The sequence below is a fragment of the Photinus pyralis genome, unplaced genomic scaffold, assembly GCF_008802855.1.
Source record: "Photinus pyralis isolate 1611_PpyrPB1 unplaced genomic scaffold, Ppyr1.3 Ppyr1.4_LG5, whole genome shotgun sequence".
NCBI lineage: Eukaryota > Metazoa > Arthropoda > Insecta > Coleoptera > Lampyridae > Photinus > Photinus pyralis.
In genome coordinates, this window is record NW_022170596.1 from 26598712 (window position 1) to 26624670 (window position 25959).

General features: G+C 37.8%; 3 protein-coding genes across 8 annotated transcripts; 1 reads left to right on the plus strand and 2 right to left on the minus strand.

Moving 5' to 3' along the window:
• Nucleotides 1–484: 484 nt before the first annotated feature.
• LOC116170440 (probable multidrug resistance-associated protein lethal(2)03659) lies at nucleotides 485–6324 on the plus strand. Its single transcript, XM_031486845.1, has 9 exons — nucleotides 485–561; nucleotides 610–855; nucleotides 902–1314; nucleotides 1364–1520; nucleotides 3242–4399; nucleotides 4446–4900; nucleotides 4947–5177; nucleotides 5228–5797; nucleotides 5846–6324. Exons 1-9 carry the CDS (start codon nucleotides 485–487, stop codon nucleotides 6214–6216), a joined length of 3678 nt encoding a protein of 1225 aa, XP_031342705.1. The 3' UTR covers nucleotides 6217–6324.
• Nucleotides 6325–8059: 1735 nt separating this feature from the next.
• Nucleotides 8060–19566, minus strand: LOC116170438 (probable multidrug resistance-associated protein lethal(2)03659). Of its 5 annotated transcripts, XM_031486839.1 has the most exons (12): nucleotides 17837–19427; nucleotides 16475–17618; nucleotides 16366–16412; nucleotides 12623–12761; nucleotides 12339–12578; nucleotides 11854–12293; nucleotides 11131–11287; nucleotides 9900–11081; nucleotides 9377–9852; nucleotides 9092–9322; nucleotides 8473–9042; nucleotides 8060–8426 (listed from the first exon to the last, which is right to left on the minus strand). In XM_031486839.1, the coding sequence occupies exons 4-12, from the start codon at nucleotides 12691–12693 to the stop codon at nucleotides 8080–8082; spliced, it is 3714 nt and encodes a 1237-aa protein (XP_031342699.1). In that variant the 5' UTR covers nucleotides 12694–12761; nucleotides 16366–16412; nucleotides 16475–17618; nucleotides 17837–19427; the 3' UTR covers nucleotides 8060–8079. The 5 variants fall into 5 exon arrangements, with proteins under 5 accessions (XP_031342699.1, XP_031342700.1, XP_031342701.1 ...); XM_031486840.1 differs by lacking the exon at nucleotides 17837–19427 and having other exon boundaries at nucleotides 16475–17663; XM_031486841.1 differs by lacking the exons at nucleotides 16366–16412; nucleotides 16475–17618; nucleotides 17837–19427 and adding an exon at nucleotides 19434–19566.
• Nucleotides 19567–19758: 192 nt separating this feature from the next.
• On the minus strand, nucleotides 19759–24643 carry LOC116170439 (probable multidrug resistance-associated protein lethal(2)03659). 2 transcript variants are annotated; one of them, XM_031486844.1, is made up of 10 exons: nucleotides 24137–24643; nucleotides 23883–24077; nucleotides 23623–23838; nucleotides 23139–23572; nucleotides 22937–23093; nucleotides 21720–22892; nucleotides 21201–21673; nucleotides 20919–21149; nucleotides 20301–20870; nucleotides 19759–20249 (listed from the first exon to the last, which is right to left on the minus strand). In XM_031486844.1, exons 2-10 carry the CDS (start codon nucleotides 23957–23959, stop codon nucleotides 19894–19896), a joined length of 3687 nt encoding a protein of 1228 aa, XP_031342704.1. In that variant the 5' UTR covers nucleotides 23960–24077; nucleotides 24137–24643; the 3' UTR covers nucleotides 19759–19893. The 2 variants fall into 2 exon arrangements, with proteins under 2 accessions (XP_031342704.1, XP_031342703.1); XM_031486843.1 differs by having other exon boundaries at nucleotides 23883–24643.
• Between the last annotated feature and the right edge of the window lie 1316 nt (nucleotides 24644–25959).

A 25959-nucleotide genomic window follows, 5' to 3' on the forward strand; every position in this document is an offset into this window, starting at 1 on the left:
ATAGGGAAAAACAATATACACAAACCCCTATGTCTACTTCTTAATGAATATCACTGTATATTATAAATATTTCTCATTTCTACGAGTAATTAACAAATGATTTTTTAGTTTTATGTACACTACACACTATAGTATTGTCCCATAATTGCATTATTTAATTTGTCGAACAAATAAAGGCTTTTTACTATTATTATAACTGACGTAGGTATCTATCGCTCGAACTGGCTTTTTGGGTTTGTTAATTGCCACAATTAACGATTTCCAAAAGTATGTCGACGTTTTATGGTTATTAGATAAGTAAACGTTAATTAGGTATACGATCTCTCTCCAAATTAGTATGATAATGTACGAAAACCTTTTTTTAAATACATCATTAACGTAAATTTAGGAACGCCAAATTAACGAAATGGAAATGCATTCTGGCAACTAATTAATCAATTGTTACTATTGGGCTCATACATCTGTAGCCTTGGATAAAAGAGGTATGAACTCTTATCAAAACTATAGCCGAAAGGCAAATCCCAGGCACAATGCAAATTGTCTATCTGCCTCTACATTCCTGTGAGTATTCTGGATCACCTGCATAGGTCTCAGATTTGTAACTTTTAGTTATACCATTCCCATATTTTGGAAGGGATACAAAAAGGAATTCGATGAACATAACATGTACGACGTGGCAGACAGGTTTCAGTCTGAAGTTTTGGGCAACGATATTGAAGCGGCGTGGAATAGGGAGGTGAAGAGTGCGTACAAGGCAAAGCGCAGCCCTTCCCTCAGAAGAGTACTTCTACGTATGTTTGGTATTCAACATTTTCTATGGGGAGTGTTACTGGCTGTTGCGGAATGCGTGATTCGGTAATGTTAGAAGTAATGCTAATGCGACAATTAACAGTATCTTTAGGCCAGCCCAAGCTGTACTTGTGGGCAAATTGGTATCTTACCATGGTACAAATTCGCATGTAGTAGAACAGGGGGTTGGAATCGCTCTGCTCGTAGTTATAAATGTAGCACTTTTTCACGTGTATTCAGGAAATGCGTTATTATCTGGCTTGAAAGCCAAAGTGGCCTGCAGTAATCTCATTTATAGAAAAACTTTGAAGCTCAATCACTCCGCTATAAGAAAGATCAATGTAGGAAGAATACTTAATCTACTTTCAAACGACGTGGTCGTATTTATAAAATGCGGTTTGTACATCAACTTTTTATGGATCGGGCCCACGCAGTGCCTAATTGTGACGTACTTAATGTACCACGAGGTCGGATTTTCGGCCATAGTTGGTGTCTTCCTACTACTGCTTTTCATACCATTTTATTGTAGGTAAGTGGCTTAAATAATGCTAACAGATCAGATTTGCGTTTATAGCTTTTGTGGCAAGAAAGGCATCTAAATACCGATCCAGAATGCTCAAACGTACAGATGAGAGAATGGGTCTAATAAACGAGGTCATATCTGGAATTGAAGTTATTAAAATGTACGTTTGGGAAAAACCAATCCAGAACCTAGTGACTTATGTTCGCAGGTAAATATACTTTCAGTTTCAGTTTTTGTTTTAACATTATTTATGCGAACATCTGATTGTTACTATATGCGGTATGTTAGCACTTAGATAGTAGAAGCATCTGTGTTACCTACCTACCATCTTGAAAATGTCCACACGTATTGCAAGCTCCAACAAACCAGCTCCATTTTGCGAAAATAATACACAATGCGTCCGCTGTGCTGTTCCCCATTTTTTTATTATGCTTTACAAAACCTTGATAAACAGCTTTTAACTGGCCGTTACTGTTTATCACAATGCGTTTTTTCCATTTTTATTTGAAAGGCGCGTCTCCAAATCGAAAATGTTCCCTCGTGGAAATTCTGTCAATCGTAAAATGAATGACCTTGCCACCAATTAGGCAATTAGCCACTTCCAAACGTTAAAGTAAAATTTAGGCTGTACGTATTGGATGAAATGGAAAACAGAAACACGTTTACACACAAGCAGTACAAGACCACAGCACAAGACTACAGCACTTTTATCTAGCTAGAAAAAAATGCAATCTATATAAAATGTCAGTAAGAGTTACTAACTTGATCCCACATCACACATACGTCTACAGACAAGCAATACAAGACTACAACAAATCTTTAGCGCGAGAAGAAAATACAATCTATAGAAAATAACAGTAAGGGCATTGTTCAAATAATGTATTTAAACAATGGTAGGGCGTACTAACTTGATCCCACACAATACATACCCGTTTTCATCTAATTCCAACAGGTAATTCGCACTGCGGGCCCAATTTATTCTTAAACGACGTGTGCTTAATTATGCGATTGACAAAAATAAAAAAGCAGCGTGGTTCTTGGTTGGAAGTGTCACTTGAATGCAACAAATTAGAGCACCTAACATAATAAGTAATAGCGCGCGCAATTAGCTCCGAAAAAAATATCAGAATTATGGGAAATGTACGGAAAAATAATACGTGCGCACCCTTCGAAAGGCCAATCTCGTCTCCTCGATTATAATTCCTGCACACACGCTCTAACTGATGCTTATCTCGAATTACACACCTTCTATTGACACGCGTTGTTACTTATTCCCACACGTAGTTTTGTTTCTGTTTGCTATAAAGCGGTACATGTGTAAATCTTCCTGTGCTTACCAAAATATAAATTTGAAAAATAACTTTTTTAAAAACGACAAAAGGGACCACCCGTTTCAGGTTTTTGTTCCAAGTGAGGAGGCTATAAAGGCAATCGGTTCCTGTTTCGGTATCGGTTCCGGTTCAAATCCCTGCTCATGACACATTTTACTAGTTTAATTTAAAATAGTAAAAATTGGAATTAGAAAAAGCCTTCTACTATAAACGTTAGTATCTCATGGCGTTTTGAATATGAAATGAACGCATTCAAAACTACTTTTTAAAAATTCCAAAGTAATGAGACGTTTTGTTTTTTATTTTGGAATAGAGTGGGATTTCTATTCCTTCTTTTTTAAAATCTCTGCAGCGTTTCTTAAGAGAAACTCCCAAACAACTCATTTTTGTGATATTAGGAAAATGCCATTTCAGATACCCCTTTCTTTTGGGTAATCTTTTCTCGATCGAGACGTAATTTTTTTACTAAATAGGTACTTTTAACTGAACTATTACAGAATTTGATCGAGTCCACATCATAACTTAACCAGTTAGTGCAATTTTGTGACCAAATATTACCTTACGGTTTGTTGTTGATTAATACTTGTAACTATTACAGACTGGAATGCAAATGGATCAGACTATTGAACTTTACCAAGGCAACCTATATGACCGTTGATATTATATTAATCCCGATTCTTCTCTGCACAACAATTGGAGTATATGTTCAACACAATGAGATAACTGCGGCCAAGGTTTTCAGCCTGATAGTATTTTACAACTCACTACGTCTGCCAATGGCGTGGTTTTTCCCTCAGGCACTTAGCCTTTTGGCCGAGGCGCTTGTGTCCGTGGATCGTATTAGTTCATTTCTAATTAACGAAGAGGTTAACATGCAACTGACAAAGAATGCGGATAAATCAGTGGCTGTGAACATTACTAATGGTGTAGCTGGATGGGATGAAGATGTCATTTTGAGAGATATAAACGTGACAATTAAACGAGGTTCTTTGGTAGCAATAATGGGGCAAGTTGGCTGTGGTAAATCCAGTTTAATTAACGTAATCCTTAAGGAGTTACCTCTAACTTCTGGTGAAATTCTGATCAATGGAAAAATTAGTTTCGCCTCACAAGAGCCTTGGTTGTTTTGCGGAAGTGTGCGTGATAACATACTGTTTGGGGAAGAAATGGACACTGCGCGTTACAACGAGGTGGTACGTTCATGTTCATTAGAATGCGACTTCAATTTGCTACCGTTTGGCGATCGAACTCTAGTGGGAGGTAGAGGAGCGTCGCTAAGCGGAGGCCAAAAGGCGAGGATTAGTTTGGCACGTGCAGTATATCGAGAAGCCGACATCTATTTACTGGATGAACCGTTTTCAGCAGTCGATGTTCGTGTCGGCCAACAAATATACCAGGAGGGCATAAAGAGTTTTCTGAAACGGAAAACTGTAATACTAGTTACCCAACAACTGCAATACCTAAGAGATGCCGATCAGGTAATCGAATTAGACAACGGCACCCTTATTAGTTCGAAGCAGTGGAAGAAGAAAGACACTGATGACCCCCAAGAATGCTTTGATGCGGTGACTACTGCAGAGGTTCCAACCATAGATAAAGTGGTAGAAGAAATAAGATCGCATAGCTCCGTTTCTAGAAATGTTTACGTCACCTACTTCGCTTTTGGTGGAAATATCTGTCACAACGCTATAATGTGGGCATTTCTACTGTTGTCCCAAGCTCTTATGAGTGGTGGTTCATACTACCTTGCTTACTGGTAATGTATCGCAGACCAAAACAAATTAATTCATTTTGAATTGCAGGGTAAACCAAGTAGACTATGGATCGGTGACTACCAAAAGCGTTTCAGATGAGGAAATACATTTTTACATTTATGCTAGCATTACACTGGCTTGCGTGATAATGACGTCTTTCGCATCGTATCTCTTCTACGCCTTATGTTTGAAATCCTCCAAGCAGTTGCACGACAATATGCTCAACAGCATTCTTCAGGCACCCATGCGTTTCTTTAATACAAACCCTCAAGGCCAAATTACCAATCGCTTTTCCCAAGACACGGAAATTGTAGATATCCAGCTACCAACTGTTACACTTAACGCCTTGCAGCTAACGTTAGGGATGATAGCATCCGTTGTGCTAGTAGCATATGTGAATTCTTGGTTCCTGATACTAGTAGTTGCAGTCAGTTCATGCATCTATCTCATACAAGCTTTCTGCGTGAAAACAATCCGTAATATAAAGCGTATGGAAAACATAAGTAAGTAACTGAAAAATAATTTTGACTTTTGAACAAATTTTGATAGCCCGTAGTCCCGTGTTGGAACACATCAGTTCTTCACTGCAAGGTTTAAGCACAATTCGTGCTTTTGGTGCAGAAGAGATAGTTAGAAGAGAGTTCGACTGTCATCAAAACTTGCACATTTGCTGTGGTGAAATATTCATTTCGACAACACAAGCGTTTGCTTCTCTCCTAGACTATACGTGCGCAATCTACGTCGTCATAGTCACTATTACATTAACAGCATTTGATAATGGTTTGTTTCCCATGCCGTAATACAATTCGGTCAAACATATACTTGCTTAGGAATACTTGGGGGAAACTTTGGACTTGCTCTTACCCAATGTCTTCAATTAACCACCATACTTCAGTGGAGCGTTCGTCAGGCAACCGATGTGGAAACACACATGGCCAGTACAGAGCGGATCATGGAATACAAGAAAATTGACCACGAAAGAAACTTGGGCGGCAGGATACCACCACGCTGGCCGAGTAATGGCGAAATAACATTCAACAATGTCTGTCTAAAATATTCCCAGCAAGACTTGCCCGTTTTAAAAAATCTGACTTTCAAAATTGCGTCCAAAGAAAAGGTTGGAATCGTCGGTAGAACTGGCGCAGGAAAATCGTCGATTGTCAGCGCGCTTTTTAGATTTAGTCACATAACTGGTCAGATTCTAGTTGATGGTGTCGATACGGAACAGCTAAACTTAAAAGAATTGCGAACTAAAATATCAATTATTCCCCAAAATCCAGTTATTTTCTCCGGAACGTTACGAAGGAATTTGGATCCTATGCAAGTGATTGAGGACTCCAAATTATGGTCTGCTCTAGAAGACGTGGAGCTTAAGGATTTCTTCTCAGGACTTCCGCTGGGTATAAGTAACAATGCTTGAGCGATCCTAGAATGAATTCATGTTTCAGGTTTGGATTTTGTATTTGAACAGGGTGGGTTGAATGTCAGCGTTGGGCAACGTCAGTTAATATGTTTAGCACGGGTGATTTTACGTAAAAATAAGATATTGGTGTTGGATGAGGCAACTGCGAGTATTGATCGCGAAACCGATTATTTAGTACAAAGAGCAATTAGAAAACGTTTTGCAGACTGTACAGTCATATCCATAGCACACAGAATAGAGACTATTATGGACTGTGACAGAGTCATGGTGATGGATGCAGGTGAACTAGTTGAATTCGATGCACCTTCAGTATTACTACAAAACGTCAACGGGCATTTCTATCGGACTGCTCAACAAGCATGCAAAGGAAATAAACTAGCGAGGCAACAATTGTGATAGTAGTGTAGGTTGGTGTTATATCAAATTATGAAAAAAAACAAACTGCAAATATTTAGTTATTTTAAATACACACTTTACAACATGCAAAATAGTTCCAATTGTAAAAGCGAGATAATAAAATTTTTGTTTCCATTCCCATTCGTGTGTATCTGTCAGTCCCATCTAAAAAGTGGAGTTTCATAATTTTCGGCAGCCAATAAGCCTCTGAGAAAACAAGGAGCATCGTTTATTATTCTTTAGTTTTAATTTGATTTTGCATTGACCTCTATAGATTAAATCCTTGGAACATGGATCGCATTGGTTGGTGTAGTTTTCTATATACAGTCCGGTTTCATATTCAAATAAGTGAGTTTTCCCCCAGGTCAAAAGGATAAACACGTAGGGTTGCAAATATAAATGGTATCAAAATTTACTAGCGTGCTCAGTCTTGGTCGTCGCTTTAATTAATAGGTAAATGTCACTTTGTGTCGTAAATTTCGTAATTGGTTGATCTTGCTAGTCGTTAACATGAAATTATGTAACCAACACGCGAGGGTCTAGTGCGAATTTTCCCAAAAACAAAATAACACCCCGCGCTATTAAGAGTTTCTCTATTTAACCCCCTACTCCTTTTCGTTCCTAGACCGACACCCTTTTATGACGTGAATATTTTTCTACCAAGCAAAAAATTCAGTTTGTTGACAGCTATACATAAAGTTACCGGGAACAATTTTCCGCCTGTTCAGCGGAATCTCACACTTCGCAAAAGATGACAGCAACCGAAATTTTCCTGCAACATGAGACAATCACGTCATATCCCCCGACTATAACAACATTTTGAAATATAAATATATTTCCCTCGTGTTCACTTGGTGGTTAAAACATCTCTGTATCGCCTTGAATATCGAATAACAGCAAATAAGCGCAAATTACTTATTTATTACCTCTTCCATAGCTAATTCCACTTTTCTCCGTATACTCACTGTGGTTTGTGGTATCCTCTACAATCTACAAGATGGGGATTCTACCAAACCGATTCGGTGCATGTGTTTGTTTAGTTTGCAGTAGTATGCCCACGAGCAACCACAGGTTCTTTCTAGACAGCTCTGCGCAAAACGCACCAGGCTACGAGATTGTCCTTTGAGGGCTTCTATTGCATGACGAGAATCTAACATCATGTTCTACCTGGCCCTGTGCTGGGTTTGGGTGTCTTAAGTTATTAATTCGTTTACTTAAGTGGAAGAGCCGGCTCTGGACCATAAACACCTGTTTTGAGGTCAGTCGGGCCAACTCATCGACTTTCTCATTACCTTCCGTTCCAGCAGGCCCTTCGACCCATGCGAGCTCAAGGGTGTTTCTGCTTGCTATTTGCTCTAATGCATGGTGACGAGGAGATGGTTCCCAAAGGCTCCCAATTGCGCGGCGATTCCTGGCTTACTCTGACTCTGAAAATTGGATGTGTTCTTGGCATAGCAGGGGAGTCCGAAGACTGTCTATTTTTCTTTTTCTTGTAAAGAGAACTAGCTCCGTTTTTGTCGGGTTGATGGACAAAGAGTGTTCCCTACACTATTCTTCTGTTACTCTAAGAGCTGATTGTATCAGTCTGTATAGAGTAGCCACGAAATAAGGCCAATTTCTAGTTGGGATTAATCTGCGAGCAGAGAACGTAAATTATATTAAATTTAATTGAAAGAGTTAGGTATTTCTTTTTTGCTTGTGTCTTTGTATTTGATTTATATTTTAATGTTATCATTCCATAACAATTGTTTAGAGAAAGTTGCGTTAGTTTAGGGTAACTGTGGAAAGTTTACTGCAGTTTTCAGTGAGGCCAGAGTTTTAAATTTTAAATAATGAGTGTGAGTGGTATATCAGTAAGTGTATTTATCCTAGGTTCATTTTTTGAACAACTTTATAAAAGTATCCGTTAGTATTCTCACGCAACACTGATGGCTTATCAAATTCAATCACTTCACCAGAATTCATAACTAGAACTCTATCAGAATCTAATAATGTTTGTAACCTATGCGCTATAGTAAGCACTGTACAGTTCTCAAACTTTCTCCTAATTGTCCTCTGTATTAAATTGTCAGTTTCTAAGTCAACATTTGCAGTTGCTTCATCCATGATTAGTATGTTGTTATTACGTAAAATCGCGCGAGATAGACATATTAGCTGACGTTGGCCAACGCTTATGTTGGTTCCGCCTTGAACGATCACGTGAAACAGTCCTGCAACAGCAATGTAATAAATTGTTTAGTGTAGAAAGAGACAAACCTTCGGGCTGGGATTCAAAGAAGCTTTTTAACTCAACTTCTTCGAGTGACTTCCACAACACTTCATCATTGTATTCCTCGAATGGATCCAAATTTTGTCGCAATGTACCCGAGAACAAAGTAGGATCTTGAGGAATAACTGATATTTTTGATCGCACCGCTTGCAAATTCAAAGTTTTTATGTCAACGTTGTCGATTAAAATATCTCCCGACGTGTAACTTAGTCGAAGAAGAGCGTTAACAATGGATGATTTTCCCGCACCTGTTCTTCCAATGATTCCAATCTTCTCCCTTGGGAAAATTTCAAAATTTAAATTTTTCAGTATAGTGGAACCAAGTGGCGAATATTTAAGGGAAAGGTTGCGGAAAAGTATCCCACCCGATTTCGGCCAGGTTTTGAGCGGTTCGGTACTACATTTGTCTTCTTGTTCGATAGCGTCATACTCTAAAATGCGTTCTACGGATGTCATGTTGTTTTCAAGCTCTGCCGTCTGTTGCATTGCGTACTGAAGATAGGCAATTAGTGATATGGACTGTGTTATCGCTAATCCTACATCACCACTAAGAGACCCTAATAAGTAATCAAAATTACAAGTCACTCAACCTTTGCAGGCTCTCACCATTGTCATAAATTACAAAGCTCAGCGTAACAACCGCAACATACAAGGCACACAGACAATCTATAAAGTATCCAAACGCCTGTGATGTGGCAAAGAATAAATGGTGGCTACAGCTGTGCAAATCCTGATGCGCGTCAAATTTTTCCTTTAAAACTGTTTCACTCTGAAGGGCGCGAATGGTGCTAAGTCCTTGCAGTGACGAACTTAAGTGTTCAAAAACAGGACTTCGTGCTGTTTAAGCGGCAATTAATTATGGACACAAAAGAGACTACCTTTTCAACTTACTTACACCTTCCAGTCGCTTCAAATCCCGACTGGTCAACAAGCAAAACAGTTTTAAGTAGTAAGAAATAATAGCCATTATTATTGCCGGTAATAAGAGCCAATAATTTACAATTGATATCAGCATAACTGCAGCAAACGCCTCCAGTAATAACTGCACCGTGGCAATAAGTACATATGGTAATTTACTATCAACGGCACCAATGTCCTGAGAAAAACGGTTTATGATTCTTCCTGGTGAGTTCGTGTTAAAAAAATGCATAGTAGCACCGATTACGTTGTTAAACATGTTATTGTGCAATTTTTGGGAAGACTTCAATACTGAAAAGAAGAATAAGTAGGATCGCAATGGAACAGTTACAACGCAGGCAAATGTTATGGCGGAGTAGATATAGATGTGCATGGTCTTGGAATGCACTAAGACCTCAGAAGTGTGGCTGGCATTGGTAGACATTTCGCCAATTTGAGCCTTGTTCACCCTGTCCGAATTAAATTGACATTATTGGGGTGACAGTGCAAAACTTACCAATGTGTTAAAAAGTAAGGACCACTGCTTAGGAGTACTTGGGTGAGCAGGAACAAGACGGTAAGTATCGCAAAGCAAAAAAATCCATTAGCTGTAGCGTACTTCCTGTATACAGTGTAGGATACAGATCCCTCTGAAGTTTGTTCTTTTTCTATGTCTTTATTATCCACTGCCCCATTTGTCAACTTATAGCCTTCTTGAACTGTTCTATCAATGTCATCTTGATGGCTAAAGGACTCAAGACCGTCGTTTTCTGTCCATGGAACTTGTGAAATTACTGTACCATTTTCCATTGTAATTATTTCATCTGCCTCTTTGAAATACTGTTGCTGATGTGTAACTAATACGACAGTCTTTTTTGCCAAAAATCTTTTAATACACTCTTGAAAGATTTGCCGACTAACATGAGCATCTACGGCGGCAAAAGGTTCGTCCAACAAATAAATGTCAGCGTCGCGATAAATGGCGCGTGCCAAATTTATTCTTGCTTTTTGACCGCCGCTTAAGCTAGTGCCTCTTCCTCCCACCAGTTCATGGTCGCCCAATGGGAATAAAGCAAAGTCGTCTTCGAGAGCGCAAATGCGAACAACTTCATTATAACGTTTGAGTTCGATTTGTTCACCGAAGAGAATATTATCCCGAATACTTCCACCGAACAGCCAAGCATCCTGAGATGCATAACTGATTTGCCCATTTATCCGAATTTTTCCAGAAATTAAACGTAGTTCTTTTAAGATTACATTTAGTAAACTGGATTTTCCACAACCGACCGGTCCAGTTACGATAACCAAATCACCTGGTTTTACTGTAAAGTTAATTTTTTGCAAGGTAGAAGTTTCACTCCATTTTGCCTCTCCATCGATAATTTTAATTGCGATTGGATCCGTTGTACTCTCGATGGTCACCAATGCAACTTCCGGTAGAAGTAGAAACTGCTCCATTCGCCTTATTGCGACGAATGCCAAAGCACGATAATTAATCGCTGATGGAAACGCTGATGCCATGGCTCCCCTTAGTGAATTGTAAAATATCAGCAATGTAAACACTTTGTCTGGTTTTATATCATTGTGTAGCACGTATGATATAATAGACACATAAATCGCAACTGGTACCAATAAACTATCGAACGAGACGTTTACTGATTTGAGATACATCGATAATCGAATATATTTCATTTCAAAACTGAAAATGCTCAAATTTACTATTTTATTTTAAATCTCGAAGGACTTACTCGCGCATGGAGAGCAAAGCAGTTTTTATAATCTTTTCCCAAACGTACATTTTCATGATTTTGATTCCTAAAATTATTTCATCCATATAGCGCACCCTGTCATCAGTACGCGAAGAAGATTTCCACTGATACTTTGACGCTGCCTTACTCAATAAATCTACAGACATATCTGATGATATTATGAGTGTTACAAAAATATTTTTAGTGAGGTAGAATCTATTCTTGTGTGATGTCATTCAAGAGAGGATGAAGAAGTGAAAAGTATCGGTGTCAGAAACGTTCTTCTTTGGCAGATAAAATTCCCGAAACGTATCTCACTATCTGTTGCCAATGCTATTTATTAAGAAGTAGACATGGGGATTTACGTGTATTGTTTTACCCTATGTCTACTTTTAAATGACAAAATCTCTTCTAAAGGGCACCTAATTTTATGCATTCAAAATAACTTCTTAAAACAAATAAAGATCTCGCTGTCATATTAATTACTTTGAATATTGTTGTTTTGGCTTCACAGAAAATAAATCTCTTACGCTTCTTAAACGGTTACCGGCACTATACCAATTGACAATATCAACGTTTCCTCCAGTGGAATACATCAGGAATCAACGAGAATAAAAATCATTATAGTCATTCTGATGGCCTGTTCCGACGTTCACTTTGACGTAATAAAAGGAAGAAGAGGTTCTACCGCCTCAACAAAGCAAGTTCATAGTCTATACTCACGGTGAATGGGTATAAGCAGAAATAGTACTGTAACGCCAAACACTGATGAAAGCCCAACTTCTTCATACATTAGATACGTAACGATGATGCACTGCAATGGAGCAAGCCACAAGTAATTGAACATAAATCCAACCATAATGAACACTGGAGCATCTGACGCTATCAAATTAACAATTTGTCCCACGCTTGTGTTAACGAAAGCCTCCTGATTCAACTTTAAGGCTTTCCGGTATATTAACGAGCAGCACGCTATCTTCACTTTCAAGCCAACCGTTTTTAGACGTAACACGACAGGATGGAGACACAGTACTTGGAGAAATGATGCTAAAACGATGCCACCAGCGTACAACCGCGTTTGGAAATGGTTTACCTGGACATCTTCATCGGCGGTAAACATGTAGTACAAAAGGAAACGGCCAAGAAGTACGGCTTGTGCTGGCCTAAAAAAAATGTCTTTACCTATGCATAAAATTTTGCATACCTACTTAAGTATTAGCTCTGCGACTCCTAATAATAAACCCGAAATGAACATTTCAAAACCAAAAGCTGAAATTAAAACTCTTGTTAATGAAGGCTTTTTTTGTTTTTCAAACTGCTTTTTCCATAATGCTTCTACTTTGTCGCCCAACATTTTTGATTGATGTTCGGTGAGGGTTTCATAGAGGTCATCTTCTTCAAATTGTCTTTTGGTGCGCTTTGTGTGGGTAAAAGTTGGCAACGTGTAACTAAAAACAACTATCACAATTATGTATTTGAGGGCTCTACTTACTAAAATGTAGCTGAAGACAAAGCGTTAGCATTCTGTAGGGGATTTGGGTATCGGCGTTTTGCTCCGGTCATTATTTCGTATTAAATTGTTTGGTACATGTCAGCGGCGTTTATAAGATTGGTTACCATTCAGTCAACACCTACGGAGTGAGCTTAAATACATTTTTCATGTAATAGGCACCTGCCTAAAAAATCCCCAATCGTTTTCATTTTTAGTCAGAAAAAGATGCTAGAGAATTATGACAGGCTGCCTTTAGATTGTCCAAATGTTGAAAAGAAATGGACAAAATCATGTTATTGGGCCAAAGTAGCTCAGGATTAATAGAATCAACCCTTTATTTGATACGCATAAAAATTTATAGTACATCCTAGAGAATCTCTTTCGGAGATCGTATCGTATCGTATGGATGGCAGTCTCTATATAAATAATTCACGCTTAACGCCGGACAGACTGGCGCCAAAGATTTGCGAATCTAATTTACAGGTCATAATGTATCTCGAACTCATTGAGGCATGAAAAATATCGCTAATGATACACGGACTTTTACAACTCTAGATTTACTTATACAGGGTCATTCTTGACGAGGGTCAGTTAGAAAGATATGGAAAACCGTTGAAAATGAAAATAAACTGATAAATTCTTTAAGGGTCTTGGTACATGATGAATTGAACTAAAATATTTTCAAGATGGTGCCACTTTCGGAAATACCGGAAGTAGCCATCAACTTTGTTATTTTAAATAGGGACCCCCTATTTTTTCTACATTTTCGGATTCTACGTCGAATTTGGAATACAACGATACCCCATAGTTAACCCTTTGCTCCAAGGGCTTCGTCGAATTTCAAGTTTTTATGTCAAAAATTGAATTTGCAGGGGTAATTTTAAAAATTTATTATTCGAAAACGGTGAGAGATATTGCAAAACAGTTTTCAATGCTTTATTAAGGAAAGTTTGAATTTTCTTATGGTATACGAAACCGGTTAAAAAAGTGAGCTACGTCACTTTTTCAAAGCTTTCAACTTTTAAACCTTAAAATTTCGGTAACTCCATTTTTTTAAATGGCACCCCCCATTTTGTTCTTCACCGTTGTTTTCCTTTTTCCTAGACCTTTAATTTGATACAAAATGTCAAAAGATGCTTCAAAAGGTTCCGAGATATTCCATGTTTTAGTTACTTCTTGTAGCAAATTAATAAAAAAATTAATTCGCTTGGTGTTATTCTTTTGTTTTTATTATGATAATGTTTAAACCTCAAATTTTCGCTTGTAGTAATTTGCGAATTGTAGCCTCTGTGGGTTGCGCATTGTCAGGGTATCTTTCGGAAAAAAGACGGCAAGTCCTGGCCGCGATTCGATTACATTCAGCCTGTATTATTATTAAATTCAAAAAATCTTCATTAGTGTAACCCAAACGAGCCATTATTGACAAGAAGTTCAAGCAACGAACATTTGACGTTTAAACATTATCATAATAAAAACAAAAGAATAACACCAAGTGAATTAATTTTTATTTATTTATTAATTTGCTACAAGAAGTAACTTCTAAAACATGGAATATCTCGGAAACCGTTTGAAGCATCTTTTGACATCTTGTATCAAATTAAAGGTCTAGGAAAAAGTAAAACAACGGTGAAGAACAACATGGGGGTTGCCATTTAAAAAAATGGAGTTACCGAAATTTAAAAGTTTAAAAGTTGAGAGCTGTGAAAAAATTACGTAGTCTCACATTTTTTAGACGGTTTCGTATACCATAAGAAAATTCGATCTTTCCTTAATAAAGCATTGAAAACTGTTTTTCAATATCTCTCACCGTTTTCGAATAATAAATTTTTAAAATAACTCCTGCAAATTCAATTTTTGACATAGAAACTTGAATATCGACGAAGCCCTTGGAGCAAAGGGTCAACTATGGTATCGTTGTATTCCAAATTCGACGTAGAATCCGAAAATGTAGAAAAAATAGGGGGTCCCTATTTAAAATAACAAAGTTGATGGCTACTTCCGGTATTTCCGGAAGTGGCGCCATCTTGGAAAATATTTTAGTTCAATTCATCATGTACCAAGACCCTTAAAGAACTTATCAGTTTATTTTCATTTTCAAAGGTTTTCCATATCTTTCTAACTGACGCTCGTCAAGAATGACCCTGTATATTATATATATATTATATATTAAAAACAGACTTAATTTCTGTTTAACCCCAAACAAATTCAGTTCAAAATCAACTTGTGTCCAATTGTGGATCTTGCCTTACCTAAAGGAGGAAAAATGGCATACAATACCGTGGAACAATCCCACCTATCCAATTCATCTAGCATGCCCTGTCACATCATATTACATACAAAAGACCTGAATTAACTTTTTCAATATTTCGTTTTGAACGTTTACTTTTGCATGATACGATCTCTCCGTGTAAAGGTCCGCTCAAACCGACGCGGTAATGCGGGAACTATATTTCTACAGGACTACAGCGTTTGAGTGGACCTTTAGACTGCTTTTACAGGGAGATACTGTATGCGAAATACTGTATCCGAGATCCAGTCTGCCGTCAGAATTTATGTCAAGTACACTTCGCAGACTTTAGGCATTCTAAACTGGTCTTTCGCAGTAAGGTACATTTTCGTGCAGTGGCGGGCTATTCAAAAAGTATCCTCGTGTAAATTGTTCCATATGACTAGAGACTAAAGTCGTAAAATCGCAGCGCGACTGGAACTAGTGAGAGACCGAAATGTGTGTGAGCGGCTCCATTTAGAGGTGTATCCGAGATACCAGTTTGCGGGCGACTGCCAGCAACTCGCAGAGCGCGGTATCTCTGATACATCTGTAACATTGCGTCTTGTCTTGTGGAGTCCTTCACACACGCAAACGTCTTGCATTAAGTAGCGGCAACTAAATTTGAGTCTCTCGCCAGTCCCAGAACTGTTTACACGAGGATAATTTTTCATTAGGGCAAAAACAGTTTGGAATGCCCTAAGTCTGCGAAGTGCGTTTGTGATGGATTCTGATCACAACTGTACCTAATCTCAGATACAGTATCCCTGTGTAAAAGAGCTCTAAACGCCGTAACAACACTCAACAGACACCGCGCATCCTGACAGCACACGCTATGCTAGATTGCATAAATTGTTTTAAGTAATATTAATTAATTAAGCAGTGGTTAGGAATTCAAATACTCGTATATTATTGCATGTAATAGTGACACTCATAGTTGTGATGCAAAGGAACTACTTAGTATCACTTTTTATCATAACCATAATTTAATCAAAAAGTTGAGCAAGATTACAATCACTTTTTATCATAACCATAATTTAATCAAAAAGTTGAGCAAGATTACAACGAGTAATGGTACCAATCTGTAGCAAATAGTCCAAAATTACAATAATCGATACTTACTACCTATAGTTCACGATAATATCCAAACCAAAGTACTTTGTATATATATATAATGTTGAACCAGATCAACCACTCTAAAGGCACGTGGAGTAATAAAATGATTTGCTTCAATATGAGAAAGTGCGAGTATAAACGAATGTGTATGATTATCAGCTAAACTTATCTCAAAGGACGACAACCGGTACTTATGTCATGAACTAGTATATTCTATCTATTGATAATTGGCTTTCCAACAATATCGTTAGCGAAGTTATAAATAGCACACGTACCACTAAAATTGATGATTATAAATATGTTTGTTTAAAGATACTAAAAATTAATTTTTTACACATGCAAGTAGTGAGTTAATACTCACTCATTCAAAACCAGAGAGTATATATTCGTTACTGAAGTGTTTGGGCCCTGAAAACAATACATACTACGATTTAATGGCCAAATTTGATGCTTGGGGGGCAGCCCCTCACCTGGGTGCGCTTGCTGGCGGAATTGGCATCCACGCAGGAAGTAACTGAGCTTCCATCCATGTAGGCAAGCATCTAGAACCTTCATTTCTGCTTTATGTGAAGATGCCCAAATACGTGCTTGATCCCTAGCACGTTTGCAATGCAGAGGAATCATTTCCGGGTTTTGATTTTTGTAGCAAAATATGCGTTTTATCAGCCCGTTCATTGATTCTGCTCCACCTCCGTACGCTGCAATGAAACTTAGAATTCAGTGAACTGCAATTCAAGATTTGTAAACGGCTGATCCATCATGTGAACCATTGCCTGAGTGACTGCTTCTGAACTCTTCTTCTAAACATTCATCGTTATTTTCTTTCAGCGAATTCCCATTGAGGACGTCGTCTTACAACCAGTGAGAGTAGCCCAGAGTGGCAACGGTCGTTACCTAAAGCTATAGCCATTGAGAACTTTGAGAACTCGAGGACAGTGGAAGCACATTCTAGAAAGAATGTTATTGACTATATAAGCAAATCGTATTCCGGGTTCAGTTCTTATTTCGATGCACTTGTGTTACGTTGTTATAAATTGTAAGTCATCATTAAATATTTTATTGTTATAAATTAAATCATTTCAAGACTTATAAATTTATTGTTAATAATATTGTTATAAATAAACGACGTAATTAAATGTACGTTACCGTATGAAAAGGGTCTGGAAGACTAAAATTCTTCAGAAATGGCATTCTACGGAACCAATTAAGTTGAGAATGATTTCCGAAGATCGACAAAAATGTTTGCGTTGCTTTAAGTCAGGTCACATTTCGAAAAAGTGTCCGAACAAGATTCACTGTGCAGTACCTATGTGCTAAAAAAACACGTTACAATGATGTGTCCTGACATTCCTATCGATAAAATGTCAGTGGATAAGCAGGAGCAAACCAGTGAAAGCAATAAAGAGAAGAAGACTACCACAACTTGCGCCAACACGTTGAAATCGCACATTTCGTAAAATATCATTCCATGTAATAGTGATAATAATATTTGTACTGCAAGTTAGTATCACAAAATACAGTTCATTCACCAACGATTGAAAATGGTATTTGATCAATCGATCCAAATCAGTTAATACCACAGAGCTCACACAATCGGTTCCATAGTTAAACCTGCTAAATAATATAACTAGCTATATCAATTCTTGTACATTATTAGTAGGTATAATAGAATGACAATGCAAACAATTGTAGTTATAAAAAACAAAATTTTACATAGGTAGGTACTTATAAATGGGCAGTGTTTTAAGTTTAAGTATTCAGCACAAGCTGAATACTTAAACTTAAAACACTGCCCATCTATAAGTACAAAAATTACAATAATTGATACTTACTAGGATATGTTCACGATAACATCCAAAGTAGGCTACATCCCAAATATTAGAATATGGATCACCCACTTCATAACTTGCTATATAGTTTTGAACTAGGTCAACCACTCAAAAGGCACTGGGAGGAATAAACTGCGATGTTTCAATATGAGTAACTACAAAATATTGTGCAATACCATGGGAACATAGGTAATTAGCATAAGCACAGGTTGCTATAAATATTAGGTACTTACGTGAGAGACAAATAAGCATGAACACATTCGTACATAGATATGTGTGACCAAATCTATCTTCACTTTTTCGTAAAGCGTTATCTACTATGTTATGTTGCTGTATTCCAATAATGGAGCAATTCATCGATAATTACTTACTTACTTATCAGAAAGAATACCCCCCCCCCCTATCCAGGTTAAAAAGCGCTACACTAGCATCCACGTTTAGGGGTTGGAGGTACTCGGACTTCCGGCATCCTTAGGTTCATCTCACGTGTGGGAAGGCTTGAGTGACGTTGAGGAATCGGACGACTCTAGTCAGGGAGGTAGTACAAAGGGCCCGAATTTGAGACCTAAGTACGTCCTAATACTCAAAATAAAGTTGGTCAACCTTTACAGGTACTAGATAAACTTTCACAAACGAAAATTTTAGCGCTATTAAATTGGTACGTAACCGCTCGCGAAATTAGTATCTAATAATCGCATAAATTCCCACACACAAATACTGTACGTGCTAACTCATCAACAGTCTAACCTCGTTTGCCGAAAACCTCCTTACAAACTGGTCTCCGTGGCGTTTATCGAAATACACACACTGTTATCGTTCTTACTCGAGATATACTTTTGTTCATGTTCGCTATAAAGCGGTAGATGTGTAAATTTTCCTATGTCATACAAAATACAAATTCAAAACCAAATTTTTGAAAAGGCAAAGTGGCCACCCATTACATATTTTGACTAATTGGGCCAATGCATATTTTGCAGCGCATGTTAAAGAAGTTTATTTACTAAACTACCTATATATCTTACATGGCCACTGCTGCTTCAGAAACCACCCCAAATTTGTGTCAATGATAATAACTCAGGATGGGTAGGTATGTTATGAATTATTTGAGGGACTATATTGGACAGACATTCATTTTTATATAGGTATCAGAAGCTTAATAATTAGCGGTGATTGTCGTTCGACGTTTGGGTAACTTCAACATCGATTTCCTGGATAGCAGCTGTGTTAAAACTATAATAGTAATTGATTTACTTATTTGAATTAGTTCGTCTCATAAACAGGCGGCAGCTACACGAACTTCGGTAAAACGATGTCGACGACATTTCCATCGACTATCTATATATTCTATTGCATTAAATTAATGTACTATGCGATCAAAAAAGAGTTGCTGTCGAGTCACCTTTGGAATTTTGGAATATCGTAAATTCACATGAAATTTAATTCTTGATAGCGGTACTTTTTGTAAATAACTTACGATGCGTGCAGCTTGCTTTCTTTATCTCACTTTCTCAAAGTTTTCTACACCAGCAGAAAGACTCCGAGGATGATGCAATCATAAGCACGTTTATTTGGTACTTATTACGAATGAGTACCTACATACCTTTTGGTTTGCACTTGTAACTTGTTAATTATTATTCCCCTAAAACGAAACGGGCTTCTTGTGTAATTATTTATGTTGCACAATCGTTGCATTTATACGATAATGCCACATTTTTATAATTAACTGGCAGCCACACAATAGTTCAGACAACACTGCCGCAAATTGCGATATGAAAATTTGATCCGCTGACAGTGGCGCAGCGATAACAATATCTTATCGCACGGACTGGAGATAAATTTCTACAATAACAACACACAATTATTTTAATAATTAATTTAGTAATTAATTTTGAACTTTTGTTGTTCTACCGCTGTATTCATTTATTGATTCATCCAAGAAATTAATACACGCGCCTATTTCCGAATGAGGATTACTTCTGTAGTATTCCAATGAGACGGATTTTTTAGCGAGGCCACTGTAGCTTGAATTTACAGTTGATTAATCTAATTATAGCAAACTGTTAAACTTTATTATTCTCGTGCATTTGGTGTAAAATGTTGTAAAAGTATCCGTTAGTATTATTAAGCAACACTGATGGCTTATCAAACTCAATCACTTCACCGGCATTCATAACTAGAACTCTATCAGAGTTTAATACTGTTTGTAATCTATGGGCTATAGTGAGTACTGTACAATTCTCAAACTTCGCCCTGATTGTCATCTGTATTAAATTGTCAGTTTCCAAGTCAATATTCGCAGTTGCTTCGTCCATGATTAATATGGTACTGTTACGTAAAACAACACGTGCCAAACACAGCAACTGGCGTTGACCTACGCTTATATTTGCCCCACCTTGTTTAATTGAGTAATACAATCCTATAACAATGATACAAATAAATGTTACAGTCCTCAGAAAGAGCATCATACCTTGTGGTTGGGATGCAATGAAGTTTTTTAGCCCAACTTCTTCAAGGGCATTCCATATGGTGTCGTCGTCGTACTCTTCGAACGGATCTAAGTTCTTTCGTAAGGCACCAGAAAACAGCGTGGGATCTTGAGGAATGACTGATATCTTTGATCGCAACGTTTGCAAACTCACAGTTTTTATATCTACGTTGTCGATTAAAATATTTCCGGATGTGTAACTTAGTCGAAGAAGAGCATTGACAATTGATGATTTTCCCGCACCAGTTCTTCCAATAACCCCAATTTTCTCTTTTGGAATTATTTCAAAACTTAAATTTTTGAGAATATGAGCTCCGTGAAGGGAATACTTAAGGGAAACGGCTTGAAAAAGTATTCTTCCGGATTCCGGCCACGTTTTGCGCGGTTCTTCACCCGAGCTGTCTTCTTGTTCGATAGCATCGTACTCTAAAATGCGTTCCACAGATGTCATGTTATTTTCAAGTTCCGCCGTCTGTAGCACTGCCCATTGGAGATATCCCATTAGAGATATCGATTGAGTTATCGCTAATCCCACATCGCCACTAAGCGCTTCTAGAAGGTACCACTAAAAACCACTGAACGCGCTTAAAAGCAACTCACCATTGTCGGAAATAACGAAGCTCAGTGTCACGATGGCGATATATATTGAGCAGAAACAGTCTAGGAAGTATCCGAAACCTTGCGAGGTGGTCACAAACAAATGGTAGCAGCAACTGTGCAAATCCTGATGCGAATAAAATTCCTCCCTTAAATTTGTTTCAGCTTGAAAAGCTCGAATAGTACTAAGGCCCTGCAGTGATGCACTCAAGTGCTCAAAAACGGGACTCCTCGCTGATTAAGCAGAATATTATTAATTAAAAATTTAAGGGATTTGAGACTTACTTACACCCTCCAGCCGTTTTACGTTTCTAGTCGTTAAGAGACAAAACCTTTTTAAGCAATACGAAATAATGGATATTATGACTGTAGGTATGACAAGCCAGTAGTTTACAACTGTGACAAGTATAACTGCAGCAAGTGCAGCTAGTAGTAATTGAGTCGTATCGATTACAATGTTAGGTAATTGAGTATCAACGGCAGCGATATCCTGTGAAAAACGATTTATGATTCTTCCTTGCGAATTCGTATTGAAAAAGTGCATGGTTCCACCAATCACTTTGTTAAACATGTTATTGTGCAATTTTTGGGAAGACTTTAATAATAAAGAAAAGAACGAATATGACCGCCAGGAAACTATAACGATACTTGCAGTAGTTATAGCAGAATAAATGTACATGTACGTTGTCTTGGAGTACATTTCGTATGGTGATACATGAGAAGAGTTACGAGTGCGTTCCATTTGAGCCGTATTTACCCTGAAAAGTAAAAAACAATGTCAAGGAAATCAGTTACGGCACGTACCAATGCGTTAAGAAGTAAGGTGCACTGCTCATCAGCACCTGCGCAATTATGAATAGGATCACAACTAGGACAAGATTTATAAATCCGTTGGCTGTTAAATACTTTCTGTATACAGTATTTGACACAGATCCGATAGATTTCTGTTCTTTGGTGATGTCATCTAATTCTCTGCCCATCCATTGACTTTGCTCGTGTTGTTTCCCGGTGTCTTCAGTAAAGTTTTCTTGACCCTGCACCTCATTCTGGGAAACTGAACCTTGAGAAATAACTGTTCCGTTACTCACTGCAATTACTTCATCGACTTCCGTCACATACTTCAGTTGATGCGTAACTAGCAATACAGTTTTTCCATTCAGAAACCCTTTAATACAGTCTTGAAAGATTTGTTTACCAACCCGTGCGTCAACTGCGGCAAAAGGTTCATCCAGTAAGTAAATGTCGGCATCTCTATAAACGGCGCGTGCCAAATTTATCCTTGCCTTTTGACCCCCACTCAAAGAAGCACCGCGTCCGCCCACCATGGTTTGATCGCCCATCGGGAATAAACCAAAATCATCTTCGAGAGCGCATACGCGCATTACTTCATCATAACGCTTGGTATCCATCTTTTCACCGAAGAGAATATTATCGCGAATGCTTCCACTGAATAGCCAAGCATCCTGGGAGGCATAACTGATTTGACCATTTACATGAATTTTTCCCGAAACTAAGCGCAGTTCTTTCAACATAACACTTAGTAAACTAGATTTTCCACTACCGACTGCGCCAATAACAGCAACAAGAGTACTTGGTTTCACCGTTAAGTTAACGTTTTGCAAAGTAAGATCTTCCTTCCATTTTGCATATCCTTCCACAATTCTAACAGCAATCAGGTCCGTTGTGCCTTCGATGCTTTCCATCTCAATTTCTGGGCTGTTCAGGAATTTTTCAATGCGCCTTAGTGAAACCAGTGCAACAGCACGAAAGGCGATTGAGTGGGGAAATGTGGCTGCCATGGTTGCTCTTAACGAGTTATAGAAGATCATCAATGTGAACACCTTATCCGCTCTTATCTCATCGTACGACAAATACACCATCATAGTTACATAAATAACGATTGGTATAGTCAGTGCATCGAACGAGATGTTGGCCGCTTTAAGGTACATTGAAAACCGTATATACTTCACCTCAAGGCTACAAATTTTGGATATTATTTTTTAATTTGAACAGTTGATTACCTGCGAAGCGAAACCAAAGCACTTTTAATTAACCCCTCCCATGCGTACATTTTAATCGCTCTGATTCCTAAAATAATCTCATCCATATAAGACACCCTATCGTCGGTGCGTGATGCTGCCTTCCATCGAAATTTAGACACTGCTTTACCCAATAAATCTACAACCACGTCGATTATCACAGTACTGCAATGCAATTACCTACGATGGATTGGTATAAGAAGAAATAGCAACAGAACGCCAACAATGGACGAAAAGCCAACCTCCTGGTACATTAGATATGTGACAATAACGCATTGCACTGGAGCAATCCATAGGTAGTGTAGTGTGAACGCACTGGGAATGAACATTGGTGCATCTGTAGAGATCAAATTAACAATTTGCCCGACGCTTGTGCTGTTAAAAGCTCCACTATTCAATCTTAAGGCCTTTCGGTATATTAACGAACTGCAGGCGATCTTTGCTTTTAAACCTACTAATTGTAGATTTACGGTGAGTGGATGAAAGCTACATATATATAGCAACGACATTAGAGCGATACCTCCAGCATACATGCGGGCTTCAAACAGTGTTACTTGCGAATCCCCATCAGGCATGTAGTACAATAGCAAACGTCCGAGAAATACAGCTTGCGCCGGCCTGAAATTTCACTTTTGAAACGTGGTTGGTAAAATGGAACTTTAGCTCACTTAAGTACTAATTCAGATGCTGCCAGAATCAACCCCAATGTAAGAAATTCGAAACCAAACGCTGAAATTAACGCCTTAGTCAATGATTCCTGATTTTTCCAATGGGCTTCTACTTTATTTGCCAACATTTCGGATTGGTGTTCACTGAGCGTTTGATACAGATCATCTTCTTCAAAGGGTACCTTACTACCCTTAATGAATGTTGGCCAAGTGTAACTAAAACAGTCATGCAATGCAGATCTAAAATATGTGAGACGTACCAGAAAGTAGCTGCGGAGAAGAGGTTGGCATTTTGTCGAGGATTCTGTTGGCGTCTTATATTTTTGGCACTATTCATAATTGTTTAATATCCTTGTTTTAAACCTTACTGATCAAGACTAATAGTGACACAGTTGGCGTCTATTTGTCCAACTGGTTTTGTTAATACGCACATCGCTAAATTGAGATTCTTGGGTCTGCGCGTAAAAAGACAATGTCAAAATTAAAGCACAATTTGTTTATATATGGATTTTACGATTCTACGGAAATTGCAGATCATCTCAGAGAATTATTTAGGCAGCAATTTCGTTGGTGAAGCACTTTAGTCCAAATGTAATGACGTTAGTGCATTCAGTACTGTTGAAAACGTATCACGTTATCACTTAGACACCGAAAATACCACATTCACACGATTCGACCCTGAATATCGTATATACAAATTGTTTAAACAAAATGTAGTGAGGTAATTAAAATCCACCGTCCTCAGCGCTCTAGTCAAACTGATAAAAATTAGTGTTTGTTTTAGGTTTACCTACTGAACGTAATCTATCCTTATCATAAGTAGGTATTTTTTCGAGGCACTTCATTTTAATAATTCATTGTATGTAGGCAGGTCACTGAGATAAAATGTAAAATAAGTACAATTCGGCTCTCAGAGTCCAAGGTAAAATTCTCTAAATTTATAAGTTCACAAAAGGTCTCGGTATTTAAACAACTTTACCTAAACAATTCACTGTGAACAATGTTGCTGATGTTTACTGCTATCGGGTAGTCGAACCCTATTAAGATTATATAATATACAAGATGAAGCAAACTTATTTTAGAGGTCTTCTTGTTCCTCAGTATACCAGTTTTTCTGCTTTGATTTTAGAAGATTAATTTTTTTGATCACTATCTTTTTACCTACCCATAACTCAGTATCGAACCAAATACAAATATATGGGACAATTCACCTTATAAGTCATCGGAATGGACCCATTAATTTGGAATATTTCTTTCTTGAAATTTCAAAAAACAACTTTTTTTTATCAGATCCAAACGGGTTCATTAGTTTTAAAATACATGAAATGCTAACGGCTTCAGCTGGCCCAGAGATTGATATCTTTAAGAACATATAAATTCAAATTTTCCTTAATAATTTACGATCATTTTTCTTAAAGTTGCACAACCTTTAATGTTAAATAAACATAAGTACAGTCCCTCTTATAAAAATGTCCTTCAGTAGATGATAATGTTCGTACAAAATATGCCCCAGGGCGGTCTCGTGTGATACAATACTTTTCGAACATCAACTTCTACATTTATGACGTAGGCAAGCAAGATTTTCCCTATCACAACAGTTTACTGTGAACGAGCTTCTTTTCTAACACAAAAGGAGGAACTTTCACCAAATCAAAATTTGACACCTACTTTTATTAGCGGAAGTTGATCGATATCTTATCGCCACGATTTCCTAGGACAAAGGTTCATTCCCTTTTGGTTTCAGTAGCGTTGGGACAACTTTGTACTGAATTTTAACAATAGTTCTTTTTGGCGTAAAAATATATTAGCGCGCTTAATTAACTTATCCTTGACCGAGTACGGATGTTTCAATTTCTCCGAAGGAACGCGTTTTACTCGACGTAAAAGGTTTTTTACTAACTTTTAATTTCGCGATAAACCGTTTTTTTCTGAGGGAATAAAACTGACACCGGGCGTTCGTTCTTTTTAACTGTGCAACTCACGAAACTCGCGTGAAGATTTCCGTTTCGAAATCGCAGCTTGGTTTTATGAAGGCCCGAAAAAACAGCTTTAATACTTTCCGGTGAGACCAATTTCAATGGGATATTGCCAGATGCGCGCTTAATTAAGAAACATTTTAAGACCGATCCCAGATTTTTATCAGGCAGGGAGAGGCGTCATTAATTAAAGACGTTTTATTGTTTTGACGTTATTATTCAATTGCGCTGTGTCGGTTGGAAATACCGCCGATCTTCCCATGAAATGGCCATATTATATAAGAGCTAAAGCCGTTGTTTAGAGAAGATCTTTTGCCGTAGGATCTTTTGGCTTTTTTCGGTGTGTTCGAGTATATTGCAT

Coding starts and splice junctions, on each gene's coding strand:
- LOC116170440 (XM_031486845.1), top strand. CDS start 485: ATGAACTCTTATCAAAACTATAGCCGAAAGGCAAATCCCAGGCACAAT. Junction 1,521..3,241: donor CTAGTGACTTATGTTCGCAG/GTAAATATACTT, acceptor TAACTATTACAG/ACTGGAATGCAAATGGATCA. Junction 5,798..5,845: donor CTTCTCAGGACTTCCGCTGG/GTATAAGTAACA, acceptor TTCATGTTTCAG/GTTTGGATTTTGTATTTGAA.
- LOC116170438 (XM_031486841.1), bottom strand. CDS start 12,693: ATGACCGGAGCAAAACGCCGATACCCAAATCCCCTACAGAATGCTAAC. Junction 11,288..11,853: donor TCTGCTTATACCCATTCACC/GTGAGTATAGAC, acceptor ATATGTCTGTAG/ATTTATTGAGTAAGGCAGCG. Junction 9,853..9,899: donor CCTTACTTTTTAACACATTG/GTAAGTTTTGCA, acceptor TAATTCGGACAG/GGTGAACAAGGCTCAAATTG.
- LOC116170439 (XM_031486844.1), bottom strand. CDS start 23,959: ATGAATAGTGCCAAAAATATAAGACGCCAACAGAATCCTCGACAAAAT. Junction 23,094..23,138: donor TCTTCTTATACCAATCCATC/GTAGGTAATTGC, acceptor ACGTGGTTGTAG/ATTTATTGGGTAAAGCAGTG. Junction 20,871..20,918: donor CTTCGTTATTTCCGACAATG/GTGAGTTGCTTT, acceptor GGTACCTTCTAG/AAGCGCTTAGTGGCGATGTG.